The following is a 16,032-nucleotide window of genomic DNA, read 5'->3' on the forward strand; positions in this document are numbered from 1 at the left end:
GTCCTAGCCATGCTAGGACTCTTCCCTACACCTAACCACGTCCAGCCCAGCCACCTAGCCGAACTCTGCATAGCCATGTACCGAGCCGCCCCTTGAATCATGTGTGAACCATTCCAAAACCCTAGGATTCTCCTTGCAACTCACGTGCATCCCTTAGCTTACTATCCAATCCTCGTTTCCTCTTAATTTCATTCATGTTCTAACCATATTTCACCCTATGCTGGCAGCGTACTTGTTGGGAATCATAATACGTTCATATATACGTAAAAACATTCAAAACTTTTGAAAATAATCGTCATACCGTTAAACCATCGAACATAAATATTTTTCATGCAAAAACAATTGAAACATGCATATTATGGTTTTAATGATGCGCCAAAGGGTTTAGAAAACATGCATTGCGTTTTAAAACGCTCGAATACGCGATCGTCGGCAAGGGGCATGAGAAAGGACGAACGGGCGATGAAGAACCATAGCTTTTCCTCCTTGATAACTTTCGAATTTTGTGTGTGTTGTGTGTGTAAAAATCGGCTGATGTGTGTGTTCCTAAGTCTAGGTATCTTATTTATAGATTTTAATTTGCATGATAATGGGCTTGGGTTTTGGGCTTCCAAGCATAAGAGCAATTGGGCATACTCAATTTAGTTAAATTGAGCTCAATAAATCTTAATTAATTGAAACATAAAAGTTTATAAATTTTTTATTTAAATATAATTTTTAAAGAACAATTTATTTTTTTAATGTTTTTTTGGAAAAACAACGTAGGTAAAAAAACAGTCAAACAAATACTGAATCAAGTCGTGGTAAATGGGCCACTCACATCTCCTACCCGCAACCTTTTTTTTTATCTCGCTCTCCTTTCCATCCCAATAATCAGCTGTCGTCGCTCAAACTACATGGAGAAAAATGATAATTTTAATTTCGTCTTCACGCAGTACACGATCTCGACAACTCTACCAAATGTCTATGTTTGCACAATATTTTTGTGATGCGGGCGTGCCAAGTGCAAAGATACACCAACTTGTGCAAAATAATGAAAAATCTAACTTCTAAAATTCAAAAAAGAATGAATTCCTAATTTGATCACGTGTTCTAATTTCATAAGCAAATATAATATCAGAAACGAAGAAAAATAAAGAAAAACTACTGTAAATTGAGAGATAAACTCATAATATGATTTATATTTTTAATAAAATGTAAGAAATTTATAAAATATTAACATATATAAAATAACGTTGCTGAAATTTGAAAGAAAGTGACTTGAACTAGTGAAATAAAAATGCTTGACTAGAATTATGAAATTTCTGCAGAGTTTTTTAGCATTTGTGCGAGATATGTCTGTTTATTCCATTCTGCCAATGAGATCATTTTTTCCAAAAATGAAGAGCAGCGCCTCCATTAATCCATTATTCACGATCTTCCTACGATCTGTTCCATAATCTCCTTACATGTCGCAGTTGAATTTTTCAAACCAGTTTGTATTCTTGATGGCTATCTTATTGCATCTTATTTCTCCTCTTCTTCTTGGTCTTTGGGTCCAATTCACTTCGGCCTTAATTAAAGTTGAGCTCCAACAAATGCCTTCGCAGGCACCCAATGAGCCGAAACGCTTGTATATAAACTTCTCAGCCCAATTCTTTTTATCGTTAATAGAGCTCAACAAAAAACCCAAGTTCAACAGCAAACTTGGGCCTGCTTTTGACAAACAGCCGTGTAAGTCAAATTCCCAAATGCCACATTCAAAATCCATAAGCCTGCTTTCTTTTAATTAACCAAAAAGTTCTGTTGCTTCTCCTGTGAAGACTTCCATTATCATTCCCAATCTCATATATCTTCTTAAAAACTCACCATCCACATCCCAGATTTTAAGATCAGGAACCCTAGCCCCAAATCCATCCTGGACTTCCCCTGTAAACCCTTGCATCGTTTCCACGCTCCGATCACTTCTTCTCGCCTCTGCCACTGTCTAATCATCTTGCGCTCGGCCATCTCTTCTTCCCTCCATCACAGGTCGGTCGACGGTTTCTACTTTTGACGGAAAGTGTCTGCTCTCCTCACCTAGTTCTTCTCTGGTGTCGCTCGACTGCAACAGGTATGTCGTTATCCCTAGTACTCGCTCGATCCCATCGTTGTTTCACTGGAATTTGGTGTGTTTTGATGGTTAAGTGACAAAAGATGCATCTATCCCTTTGTCTAATGTCATGCCTACCATCCGGATGGGTAACCTTCTACCCTTGGGTTTTATCTTTCTTTCTCAACATCAGGCTTAATTCCTACATCAAAATGCAATTTCAAGCTTATTCGAATAATATGATTTCCCGATAGTTGTCTTCTGGAATAGCTTTTCGATGTCATCTTAGCCATTTTCATTTTATGACGTATTTTGACAATCTTGGACCCGTTTGTATTGTCCGAGAAATTCAGCTGATATGGTCACATGGGTTCATGAGAACCTGCCACTGCTTTGGCCATCTTATGTGTAAGAATTCAGTCGTAACTAGAAGACATTAGATGATATTGGGGCCTTAGGCCATTGGTTGGCCTTTGTATGTGGCTTTTTATCCTTGAATGAGTCCTGCTTTTATATGTCGGTGTTGGTAAACTTATTGATGAGAGGTAACACTTGACTGAGAGTTGGCCATAGGTTGGCCTCAACTCCCTTGTGAGCTTGACATCTACACATTTGTGTTAATTTGCAGCATCGTGCAAAACTGGTAAATCTGAACCCATACGTGAAAATTATGTACTGCATTTATTCAAAACACCATCTTCCATCCATAGCATACCCAATTTTTAAGAATTTGTTTAATAACACATTTATGCATTGCACTTCTGTCGGACCCCTTTCCCATATTCACGTCTGTACATTGCACTTCAGATGGATTTCTTTTCCGCATGCACGTCTATGCATTGCACTTAAGTCGGGTCCCTTTTCCGCGTACACATTTACTTATTGTTCTTGCATGTGGTGACTCCCCTTTATATTTGGTGATTGTTGATTTGGCATTTTGGTTGTTGGATGTTGGTTGAGAAATGAAAATGAGTTGAATGTGATTTTGGATGTTGGCTGGGAAATGAAGAGGAGTTGAATGTGATTTGGATGTTGGTGCTGGAAAGGAGTTTCCCATTGGTTCTTATACCCTTATCCAATTAATCTTACTCATTACACCAATTTCCAGTAAAACAATAGGTTGGCTTAAAAACTCCCCACTCATTATTTTTTCTCAATTGATTCTCTAGTAAAACAAAACTATCCAATATGATAAAAGTTGTCTACTGGACAACTTCATTCAATCATTTTCATTATTGAACAACAAATATTTACACCAGTGGCCCTAAGGCCTACTTCAAATGAAGTCTTAAAACAAAGAACACAATATATATAAAAGTGGCTAGTAAGCCTACTCTTATAACAAAATAAAACTTTTAGGTCCTTTTCTGGTTTGTATAGCGCTCTCATTATGCTATGTTCTTTCTTTATTCTTCGTTGTCTATCCAGATGAGCTTAACTCTCTGCTCTCTATCTTTATATGCCACACTTTTTAGGTGGCCCAGAGGCCTACCTCATGGAATATTACTGCACACGCAAACAACCATTTTACGCAAGCTGCTCTATAACCTACTTTATCAATGATTTTTCGTAATATTCAATAAGAATAACAGAAAAATCAATCAAATGTATGCACAAGTGGCCGTAAGACCGACTCCCCACGTACCAAATCTCTTTCCATGTAACCAGAAGCATACTGTGGAGTCGAATCATTATTGTTCGAACAGAAGCTTGATTCCCGAAAGTAGCCGTAGAGCCAACTTTTTCCATCATATTTTGAAATATTCAAATAATAAAAACAAAGATATATGCCAAAGTAGCCAAAAGACCAGCTCCTCACTGGATACAAGGTCCTCTGCTCTCTTTACTCTCTCTCGTTCGTTTTCTTCCCTCATACTTCGAAAGTATGACTCTAGATGCTTGCCATTTATGCATCTTTTATGTGGTTGACCATCTAAACATGATAGCCAATATGCATTTCTTTACAAGACTTTATGCACCTTGAATGGTCCTTCCTAGTTTGGGAACCATTTGCCTAAATCGATGTCCTTTGTTCCCAAGGACAGTATGGTTTTCCAACCAATCTCTCCTTCATGGAAGCTCTTTTTATTGATCCTCCTATTATAAATCATTGTCACTTTCTGCTTCTGTAACACTAAGGCATTATTATATGCTTGGATTCTTAGTTCATTTACTTCTTCTAACTCCATGATCATTGCCTCACTGTAATGTTCAGGGAGAGTTCGTTATGTTTTTCCACTCGAATTGATGGCACCATAATCTCCAATGGTAGCACCGCATCATGACCGAAGGTAAAGGAAAATGGACTAACCCTAGTGGTAGTCCTTTTAGATGTTCTATATGCCCACAGCGTTTCTGATAATAACATTGGCCAATCCTTATGTCAAAAACCGTCGCAAATTGTCTATAAATATGGGGCTATGCGGTCCATTTTTCTCAGCACACACAACCATTTTTCAAAAACCGTCGCAAATTGTCTATAAATATGGGCCTATGGGGAGTACCTTCTGTGATAGCAATAGTTGTGTTTGCTTTATGATCTTCATAGTTTCTTCTGTGATGACATATCACATATCATCATCTTGTGCTGAAAGATGTGCTTGCATTCAAATTTTCTAGTCGTCATATTATTCCTAAGAAAATAGTTGGGTTTTGTTAAATGAGGACATAAGAGTATATTAAATATTCAGATATCGGAAATTTTCTGACATCATTACTCGGATCGAGAAGGAGTTTAGAAGGAGATGAATAAGCTCTTTTTAAATTAACTGATATTTTTTTATTACTCGGAAAATAAACATATCAGTTTGGAAAAAACTCAAATACAAAGTGAATATTTTAAATAATCCGATAAATCATATAAGATAAGAACAAATGACTATAAGTAAGTAGGGAAGGGATATGAATTTGTTTATGGAAGTTCAAATATTAAGCTTTTATATCTCTCCTTCTATTTCCAGAAAATTTCCACTAGAAGATTTGATCGGTATAACTCAGATACAAAGTGAATATTAAATACTCGGTTCACCAACCCTATTGTAACGCCCAAGGCGTCTAAACATTTCATTTCGTGCAACTTGTGCGTGAAAATGCAAAGAAATAAAATTTTTCTTAAAAAAATTATTCTAATTATTCTAAGTGATTATATATGTATGATTATACATGTATATGATCCTAAACATCTTGAAAATTCACTAATACAATAATTCAATAGAAATTTTTGCCCTAATCGTTTATCGGGCTCCACAGAAGAAAACAAGAACAATAAAAAAAAAAAACAAAAACAAAAACAAAACATCACAATATTCAACTATATTTCTTAAATCTATCAATTATCTAATATGCACCAAATTAGTTCTCTCAATACAACATAAATCAAAAACAATAATCATCACGCAAATAAAAAAAAGGTTTTGAACATCAACATAATAAATGGATCTCTTATGGACCGCGAGGTCCATGCTCCACCACACCTCTACATCTTGTCGATTACTCCAACACGAAGTCACCAACAACTACATCAATTTCTGGCTCACCTGCACCAGACAAGTATAGTGTATCTAATGACTCAACAAGCTTATAAGGAATATGAACGAGTACAGTGCACTAAAGGCGTAAACATTCGTAGGAAATGACATTAGGAGTTTAAAACTGCAGAGGTAGGAACATGTGTAATTAGCCATAAATTTAATAGAAGAGGAACATAACTATAGCATCCATTTTCATAATTTTAACTAAAACATAACATTCGTAACTCAAATATGACATCTTCACTTTTATATAGGGATGATATATAGTGGAACAAGTGGACAACACATCGAGCACACATAAACATGAGTGGAATGATCATGCTAAGTTGTACAACCCTTACATAAACATAATACGCAGCCGCATTAACCAGAGCCGGCACCCACATCGTCAACATTAGAGTAGTCCATTTTGGAGCTCATCCCGAGGGTTCTTACTCCCATGGCTAACACTACAAAAACTGTCGTCATTTAAAAACTTGCGACGGTTTTTGTTTAAACCGTCGTCATTTAAAAAATTGCGACGGTTTTAATAAAACTGTCGCTAATTAGCGACGTTTTTATATAAACCGTCGCTAAAACCGTCGCTATTAGATCGGCGACGGTTTTAAAACTGTCGCTAATAGCGACGGTTTTCTGAAAAGCCATTGCTATTTGTCGCTAATTAGCGACGTTTCTATATAAACTGTCGTTAATTAGCAGACAATTTATAAAACCAGCCCCTTCTCCTTTCCAGAAGTGCAGCCTTAGATCGGCGACGATTTCAAAACTTTCGCCGATAGCGACAGTTTTCTCAAAAATCGTCGCAAATTGTCTATAAATACTATGTGGTCCATTTTCTCTGCACCGCTTCACATCTGTGATATTTTTCTCTCTGTTAGGCGATTTTAGTTTCGATTTGAGGTAAATTTTTAAGCTTTAATTCTTGGTAAATTTATGAGTGTTGGTTAAGATTATGAAGTTTGTTAGCTTGTAGTGCATGTCGTTTTCCGGCTGATTTTTTTGCGCGTGCACAGTGCTCTGGGGTCTTCTACAGTCAGATTGTAAGTTTGTTGTAGATTTATACATAGTTTAGTTTGTTTTTATTGCATGTTATTTAGGAATTAAATCTATACATTACATGTTTATTATTAAAATATTATATTATATAATTTAAATATTCAATTAATTTTCAACATTAAAATTATTAAATCTGCCTACTTATGTATTAATTTATTAATTAATGAGTAAATGATAGCGATTCAGTAAAATACATCTTATTTATTTTTTTGTAGGATAAAATGGATAACGATAGAAATTGGATGTATCGTCGGTTGGAGAATGGATTTCTAACGAATGAATATTGTGTTGGTGTAGAGTCGTTTGTAACATTTGCACTTTGTCATCCTGAGTGTGTATTAAATTGAAATATACATTGTCCTTGCAGTCGAAAAAAATGTCAGAACAAAATATATTTAGATGAAGATACCGTTAAGGTACATCTCGGTCGTTATGGATTTGTACCTAATTACTACAATTGGTTTTTTCATGAAGAGGAATACATTCATCCATTCTATCCTAATTTTAATATGGATGCTCCTTCGTCATCTTCGTATCGTGTTGCACCACGAATTGATCATACTCCATTTCCGGGTTTTTTTGATACTATTGAAGAAAATGTTAACTTTGAAGAGAACCCTGAAAATGAGAATGATAATTTTGGTGAAGAAAATCCTACAATAAATACTTTTCCCGAAGTTCTTGAAAGTCCAAACAGTATTATTAAATCATTGTATGAAAGCATTAAATCAGCCGAGAAAGAAATTTGGGATGGAAATCCCCATGGTCATTCTGTGTTGTCTGTGCTCGCTCGGTTATTGAAGATGAAACATTAACACAACATGTCCGAGCGAAATTACAATGACATGTGTCAACTAATGTCAGAGTTATGTTCGTCTGATAACTACGTCTCTGAGAGTTTTTACGCGACCAAGAAACTTATCAAATATCTAAAATATTTTAACATCACACACAGGGTATAAAATTTAATTCATGCTAATAAAATTATTAATTACATGGAAGTAACACATGTTCATAATTTTTCATAAAATATGAACAATAGTAAAAATATATGCATGAGTGAAAAACTTAAACCTTGCAAACAATCAATAAAATGAATTAAAAGTTCTCAAGCATCAAATACATTAATTATATTGAAAGGTGCATTCAAGAAACTTGGAAAATCTTGCCTAATGTTGGTGTACGATTGAAACTCTTGACCTTGGGAATCTCTTGCAAGCCTTTGATTATTACAAAACATTCAAATACTCTATCAAGCATTTGGATGAGACATTCTTTCAACCACTTGGCATGCATTCCATTATATTCCCGTTTCTTTTCAACATGATAAACATATATGTACATCAACATGAATTTTCTTATTATCTAAAATATTTAAATGGAATTCTAATCATATCATAGATACAATCTCTTTTACGAGTAGCAAGAAATGAGTTTACTTACAATACAACTTCGAATCGGCCTAAACGATAGATGAACCTCTATTAAGCTGCAAAAGTGAGGAGATCCTTCATCAATGTACATAATTCCCAAGTTTATTCACAATTTAACATACCCATGCATCTAAACTACATATTCCGAGGATTATTTGCATAAAGGACATACCTACAAAGAGTTTCATGCGTAAATCTTGGATCTAGTTTCAATTTGATGAAATATGTGATTTGTGAGCCATCTTGGAGGTAAATTTGAAGAACCCTAAGCCCGTTTCTCGATTATTAGGTGTTAGAAATGAAGAAATGGAGTTATCTGATTTCCATGCCTTTAAATGCCTAAAACGTATTTAAAAGTCACACTTTTGTCAAATGACGCTCATGTTCCAACCTTTTGGCGCTCAAGCTCCGTACCTACAGCTTTGTTCAGGTTGGATGGCGCTTAGGCACCAATACTATGGCGCTGAGGCACCGCTTGCTATGTTGGTGGCATTGTGATATTGCTACGTTGATGATAAGACGCCTAACATTTTTCAGAAAATGTTTTACTTTTCAGAAGTTGGATATTCTATGAGTGAAGGTGTATGAGAAAGCCTGTAAGGGAGAAAGCATTAGAGGTAGCTCGTTTATGGGATAAGGCCCCATAGAGAGCCCAAGATCGGGATAGCATATGGTCGTTGAAAAAACATTTTTTTTATCCTTATCAAGGGATCCATTTGGGATCTTCTCTCGTAAACGTGACTCCTCTGGGCTTTCTCCCTCACGGGCTTACGCATGTGCCATCACTATTAGAATATCTCACCGCTGAAAAGTAGTTTCTTTCGTCTCCACCAACACTCGAACCCTGTACCTCAAGGCTTAAATACCTAGAGGGAAAGGGGGGGGGGGGGGGCGGGCGAAAGAAATCAATTTTAAGGGGTTAGATATTCTGCGAATGACGGCGCATGAGATATCCTTTGATGGAGAAGGCCTCAGAGGGAGTCTGTTTACAAAAAAAGGCTCCAGAGCGAGCTCAATATCAGGATATCCCATGGTCATTACACCTATTAAGTTGAAACTCTAGCAACTACTTCAATAAAGTTCAATTTGTTCAAAAACAACCTTGTGATATTTACAATAATTATCACTCAATAATAATTCTATTGCATACAAAAATAATTGAGAACAAAGTGTGCACAAAATGATCCTTAAAATGATCTAATTAAACTTTGCAGCATGTGCAATATAAGCTCATAATGTATCTTTGAAGAGATGCTGAAATTATTATCAATGAAACAATAGTCTTCTTTTAACTCTGAAGCATCCCATTTTATAGATATTGGTCACTGATGTTAATAAATAAAGACGATACTCACAGATGTACTGAATACCCGATAATTATACAGAGAGTGCAACATGTCCTTGTTCTTTATCCAAAAATAGTACTTACTAATTAAATTCCTTTGGATTATAGCTGAAAGAAATATCCAACATATACTTTTACTATCTTGCTGATAAGCTCATATGCTAACTGACTATGGAACACAGAGAATTTCTTCAGATAAGTCTGTGGAACAGTGTGACCTGTCCTTGTTTAATTCAGCTCAAGTGTTGATCAACACGGAGTAAGTCAGCTGGCGTTAAAGCGAGTGTGATTGTCATATCATTTTAGTTATAATTTCTGATAGTCTTGTTAGTTCATTTTTGTCTAATAAACTTCTTGAGTGATCTGCATTTGTCAATTTAACCAAGTCAGATTAGTTTACTTTGTAATAAAAAAAACTTAAGTTCAAAATTTATCTTAACATAGAATTTATTGCGTAAATATAATTTTACATTCCTCATCACCGGTCAGAATCACTCACAACCTTTTTACCAGTAAGAACTAGTTGGACCAGCTGTGAACCGGTGAATCGATTAATAACCGATCCTACCGGTTCACGACTTTTTAATTTTTTTATAATTTGATTATTTTCTTACATTTTAACTTTTATTTTTAATTATTTATATGATTATTTGGATTTTTAATTTTGTTAAAAATATTATTTTAGTATTATTAGAACTTATTTTAATTTAAATTTTTGTCTAAAAAATAAAATCTAATTATATTTGATTATAGGTATGTTGTTTAGATTTTAAGCTTTATTTAAGAACTTTAAAATTTAAAATATATTATTTACTATATTTTTTTATATAATATAATAGTTTTTTGGTCCGACCGTCCAGTAGAATGATACGACCGATTGAACCGTTTTTATAAGGTAGACCAGTAGAATTATAGGTTCGATTATAAAACACTTCTAATTATATCAATTTCAGTTTTCTTTTAAAAAATTATTATACTAATTTAACGAAACAAACAACGCCTTAGTAGTTACGTAATAAGTACACCATTAGGTTGGAACTGCCAACTCGATTTTCCATATAGCCCAAGGGCGGCTATAGTCCCACCTAAATTAAAAAAATAAATAAATTCGTAATGTCTTTTTTCATTGAGCCCTACGATTTATCACACTTCTCTCAGACAATGCAGGCCCTAGTGGGAGCAGGCCTAGTGGCTTGCTTTGTTGTCGTGTTATTGGACTTCTGGGCCTTGGGAACGGGCCTTCTAGCTGTGGATTTCCACAGCAGGCCATTCAACGAATCACAGTCTCCACTTCCTGCAAATCCGATTTCCACAGCTACTCTCTCCCGTTTTTACTCAAAAGTATTTGCTAAACCCTTGCCACCACTTTAATCGACCGATTCGCCGTTGTCGGTCTCCGAAATTTGTAATCGACCACATATTTGGAAAGCTCTCTCTGTAAGTTTCAGCATCATATTTACGAATATCGAAACATCAACCCGGAGATTTCTTTTTTCTTTGTTTGCATCAATTGAATTGAATTAATGCATAAGAAAAATCTGTAAATGAAATTTCATTCTTCAATCTGAGTGCTTTGTTTATTTGAATCTTGGTTTCTTAAAAAGAACCATCAGTGACTGAGTTGATTGTGGTGTTTTTAATTTGGGGAGGGGGGGATAAAGGGTTTCCTGAGGAATTTTTTTATTTTGTGCGAGTATGAAGTGGTGGTTTTTTTTCTGATATAGCTGCCAAGAAGACTTCGTCGGCGTTGACCGGACGGCTGTTCAGGAATCGTCGCCTTGATTGAATCTTTCTGGTATTTTATCCTTTTCATATTGATTCTGTGTACTTTCCCCAAATTTTTCAAATGCAAACGAGGGATTGATTTTCCTTCATAGAACCATCCATTAAAACCTGAATTTTCAATCTATTGCTGTAATTCAGCTATACTATGGTCTGTGGTTTCTGATGCTACGGGCAGTTTTTGTGAAAAGATGGAAATTTTTCTAGGTTTGTGTCATACTGGCTGCCAAAATTCGATTATATAGTTGCGATTTTGAATTGTTTTTCGATGATCCCACTCTGGCAGAGTTATGGACGTATGAATATCTGATTTTGCTGATTGAGATCTACTTGAGTGCCATTATTGAACCGGCTGGGGCAACCTAGAGTCATTTGTTCCAACATTTAGGACTTTGTTACCACACTGGTGCTCATGTATTATTGTGTAATTGATGATCTGACATGTAGGATGATTTCATGATCACAATGGTGATAGACAGTTCCTTCGAACCTGTTGAATGATGGATTCTCATTAGATTCTAGTTGGTAAACTGTTGAGTGTTTAAAATTTTTATTCGATCATGCTTAGTGCAGTGTCGGTTTAAAGCATTATTTAAATGTTCAAGTGATTGTTTATCTTTAGTGCTAGTTTGTTACCCTGTATTATTCCCAACTTGGTAAATGGAGACTCCTTCACCATTTTACCCATTCTGTGGTCTTGGCTAGTAACTATTTAGTGATACATGCACTCATGCACCTACATAAACTATTCATCTTCCGTTACGGGCTTATGGATCTAGTGGATTTGTCCCAGTAAACTACTCTTTATGGATATTCGCTGATGATGGTTGTGTAGTAAATAGACTTCTCTCTGATTTTCTGGGAGAACTTCAAATGATTCACTGAAGATGGTAGTCTGATAGGTAGATTTCTCTCTGATCTTCTAGGAGAACTGAAACAAAATACACCTTCGTTTGTATGGAAAATATGTGCTTGTGTCTTTCCTTTGTGTCCTGCTGTCCTAGCTGCACAAGCAGTTTGATAGTCACGGATTTGCATGATAAATAGTTGGAGGAGGAAAGATTGAGGCGTCTATGTTTTTTAGCACTGTTTGTTTGGTTAAATTGATAGAATAATTTTATTTAAAAAAAAAAACTGAAATTGATATAATAAACAATGTTTTCTTAATCGGACCAGTGATCGAACCAGCCTATCTTGTAAAAACAGTTCAACCATTCATATCGTTCCACCGGACATTCAGACCGAAAACTGTTATATATATAAAATAATAATATAATATAATAAATAATATATTTTAAATAACAAAGATCTGAAATATATATATAAATAAAAAATATATATATTTTTCAAAGTTTAAATCTAAAAACATGTATATAATCAAATATACTTATATTTATACAAAAATAAAAATAAAATAAGCACTAATAATGATAAAATAATTTTTTTAACAAAATTCAAATAACCATATATATAACTAAACATATAATTTAAAAATTGAAGAAAATAATCAAATTCTACAAAAAAAATTAAAAAAAAATTGGTATACCAGTCGGACCGGTTTTTAATCGGTTTACCGTCGGTCCGACCGGGTATTAATGGATTTTGATCGGTTCTAACCAGTTTGATTGTTAAAATGGTTTTTACACCAAGTCCGGACCGGACATCTTGGTTGAACCGGCCGGTCTGGTTTAAAAACACTGGTTTAATCAGTTGTAAAATACCTGTCCTACATGCCAATTTTTTTTAGTATTCATGCATTATCTTTTTCACAATTATTTTTTATTAAAAAACTTATAATCTATATTTAATTTAGGCGATCATGTAAAAAAAACCATGTCATCCTGATCATGTCCCATTCTTAGCATAATGTGTTGTGATATTTTTTTTAAGACAATAAATATTGTATAATAAAATAATATTTATTTCAATCTACAGTAAATCTGCTGAAACCTCGGAGTAGGTGTAGAGTATCGGATCGCATGAGCCTGAGGAAGGAAGATTCCGCCGCAAAGCGGTCGCAACAGTCGTGCGTCAAACGTTTTGACGCTATGTGGTTTTGCTATTGTACGCCACCACTCTCTCGTTTGTTCTTTTAGTTTGATTTGGCACTGAACTTCGCACCAGTTGTTTGAGATTGTGTTAACTTGAATATCTTCGGGAGATTTTGTGATCTTTCGAATTGATGAAGTTTGTTTCTGTGACAGCTCCAGTCTCTCAAATGCAACAGTACTATCGGCTCGGTGCATTAGACAATTGTATGGCAAAGTGGGCGGACCTTTTTGATTGTTTGAGTCTCAAAACCAAAACTCCCGCTCAAGTAGAGGTGTGTGGTTAGCTGAATATTTGTTTTTTATTAGATAGTTTGTAATGCTCTTTCAACAGGGTTGGTTGTGGTACAATTTTCTTGGTACTTCTATCATAACTTAGGGTGTCATAGTCAAAGAGAGTCTCGAGAGTCGAGTATTGTATGCATTGCTGTTAGGGCGCGCCCATCTCAAGTACTGTATCTTTTGGCATAAACTACTGGTTTGAAATCTCATGCTATCTTCTAGTTTGCAATATGATATAGAGCAAGAATTGATTATGCTGGCGCCACAATCAAAATATGGTGACTATACTAATGTACGATGTAAAATATTTGAATGAAACTATTTGCACCAATGACAACTACCCGTATGACAAGAATTTGGCGCAATAATTGGTATCTTGTGTTCAATTCTTATGATTGGCTAGTTATGGTAATTATTGGTTGAAAATTGTCGAAATTAAATAATAGTTCCTACTCGAATGGTATTTGAGATGTGATGCTTGAATTGCTACACGTTCAAAAATTAGAGTTGTTTTTTGATTTAATGATGAGGATGTAATACTTGAGCCACTAAGAGGTTAAACAGATAAGAGTTAGATTTTGATATAACGACAAACGCATGGTCTTAAATCATACACAAATCTAGCACTGTATCCCTTCAGCCTATGATACTCCAAATTGTAAGGATTTCCAGGATAGCTAATGCTATTAGGTGAAAAATTTCTCTATGATTGCTTCTGTATTTAATTGCTTTAGTGAATAGTTAACTGCAACTATTGTTGAGTAAAGAACTTCATATAAAACCCATCTTCCTCTTTATGATTTCCCATTGTGATTTGATTTATCTTCCTCACTTGAGTCGTGTTTCTTGTGTGGTTTTCTGGAAAATATGACTTTTCATCCATTAAAAATATTATTCTTACCCGCCGATCTATTTAATTAGAGGTGATGTAATTTGTTTCTTCGAATTCAGATCTTGAGTTCGTGTCACCCCAAGTGAATGATTGTGTGAAATAAAAATCCAGATGGTGCATTTAATGAATGCGCTACGATTAGGTTTTAGCACCTGTTTTCTCCTCACATTGCTCACTCTCACTTAAAACTCTCAAACATTAATTTTGTAAGAGTCTGTTAGTAATATAAAACTATGTTACATTTTCTTATCATCTTCGTTAGATTTTGAAGCGATTAACTGCAGGCAGTTAATTACATGGTATATGTATGCTGTCCTACGCTGTTAATCTGAATTTTGATTGATAATAAGTAACTGTGAATGAAGGCGATTTTGGATGCGCGCGAGAAATCCAAGCCTCATATCTGGTCATATCGGTCTCCAGAGGAAGCGGCATCAAATTGGAAAAAAGTCTTTGGACATCTGGATGAGCTAGAATAGAATTTTCTTCTTAAGTGTACGTTTCTTGTTTCAATTTTTTGTTTCGGCCATTGATGGAATATCTCAAATTTATAATTATAGCCTCGAGGTTTTTTCCCCTCTGTATGGAACAATCCAGTATCTTTTATTCACTATTGTTAAAAACGTGCTTAGGCGCAAAACGCAGCGAGTACACCATTTGTGCTTCAGAGTGCTTTGAAGCGCAGGACTTCTATTTCAGGCACTGTAACATAGATTTTAAATAAAAAATTTATTTTTTAAAGGCGTTTTGGTTGGTTTAATGCAATGTAATTTCACATATCTGACGTTGATTTTGGATTTAATGATTTGATTTGATTTGGAGAGAGATTTCAACAATGAATTTGGAATGAGAGCCATATTGGGTGTATTTCAAATTCATCATCATTAACATTGCATTTTTATGGATTTTTTTAGAGTACAAATATGATATTGTTCTAGACTACAAAGATACAACTATCTGCACTGCTGACGGGACTTGAGCGTGAACCCGAGATTTGCTTATCTCGTGCAAAGACGGTATAAAGAAACAACTAAATTTACCTAAATAAATTAAGAAAATTACTTACAATCAACGAGACTCGAACTTGATATCAACAAGTCTTAGGATCTCAACTTTTAACCATTGGATCAAAAGTCTTATAGGTCTTTTACATGGATTAACAGTACAGTGAATTTCAATAAAAATTCATCGGATTTGAAATTATCTTTCGATCCAAGAATAACCTAAATGATACAAAGATATTTTGATGGGTGAGATAGTTAGTTAATTGTATAGTAGTAGGATCAGGCTCCTAGGGAGCGACACTATTGAATTTATAATTGCGAATAAATAAAGCCAAATGAAATATTATTTGATTTGTATTTAAGACCATCGACTTTGTACTGAGCTCGAATATTTGTGAATATGTATTTGGGTCGTAATCGAGTTATAATTATTTCGTTTAGCGTTCACGAACTTTAATATACATAATATATTATAATATGCTGAAAATTAAACACTAATGAACTCTAATCAAAATTCAAGTTTTATTTATTTTGTGAGAGGATATTACAAATTTATCTCCTAAGACGATTGATTCGACTCATGAAAATA

General features: G+C 34.7%; 1 protein-coding gene and 1 long non-coding RNA gene across 5 annotated transcripts; one reads left to right on the forward strand and one right to left on the reverse strand.

The window, feature by feature from the left end:
• The first annotated feature begins 1,854 nt into the window (after positions 1-1,854).
• On the forward strand, positions 1,855-15,219 carry LOC142504576 (uncharacterized protein C227.17c). Of its 4 annotated transcripts, none has more exons than XM_075617442.1 (5): positions 10,682-10,872; positions 11,160-11,230; positions 13,153-13,281; positions 13,422-13,540; positions 14,805-15,219. In XM_075617442.1, the coding sequence occupies exons 3-5, from the start codon at positions 13,197-13,199 to the stop codon at positions 14,916-14,918; spliced, it is 318 nt and encodes a 105-aa protein (XP_075473557.1). In that variant the 5' UTR covers positions 10,682-10,872; positions 11,160-11,230; positions 13,153-13,196; the 3' UTR covers positions 14,919-15,219. The 4 variants fall into 4 exon arrangements, with proteins under 4 accessions (XP_075473558.1, XP_075473557.1, XP_075473559.1 ...); XM_075617444.1 differs by lacking the exon at positions 11,160-11,230 and adding an exon at positions 11,665-11,742; XM_075617443.1 differs by lacking the exons at positions 10,682-10,872; positions 11,160-11,230 and adding an exon at positions 1,855-2,092.
• LOC142504577 (uncharacterized) lies at positions 2,099-8,774 on the reverse strand. The gene is made up of 4 exons (XR_012804247.1): positions 8,263-8,774; positions 8,101-8,146; positions 4,522-5,607; positions 2,099-4,448 (listed from the first exon to the last, which is right to left on the reverse strand). It is a non-coding gene; the product is annotated as an uncharacterized LOC142504577 (long non-coding RNA).
• Positions 15,220-16,032: the final 813 nt, after the last annotated feature.

This window comes from Primulina tabacum, chromosome 9, assembly GCF_025594145.1.
Source record: "Primulina tabacum isolate GXHZ01 chromosome 9, ASM2559414v2, whole genome shotgun sequence".
Lineage (NCBI taxonomy): Eukaryota > Viridiplantae > Streptophyta > Magnoliopsida > Lamiales > Gesneriaceae > Primulina > Primulina tabacum.

Excerpts from the sequence above, each read along its gene's own strand:
- LOC142504576 (XM_075617443.1), top strand. The coding sequence starts at position 13,197 with ATGAGCCTGAGGAAGGAAGATTCCGCCGCAAAGCGGTCGCAACAGTCG. Across the intron at positions 13,282-13,421 it reads CGCTATGTGGTTTTGCTATT|CTCCAGTCTCTCAAATGCAA; the intron begins GTACGCCACCAC and ends TTTCTGTGACAG. Across the intron at positions 13,541-14,804 it reads AAACTCCCGCTCAAGTAGAG|GCGATTTTGGATGCGCGCGA; the intron begins GTGTGTGGTTAG and ends CTGTGAATGAAG.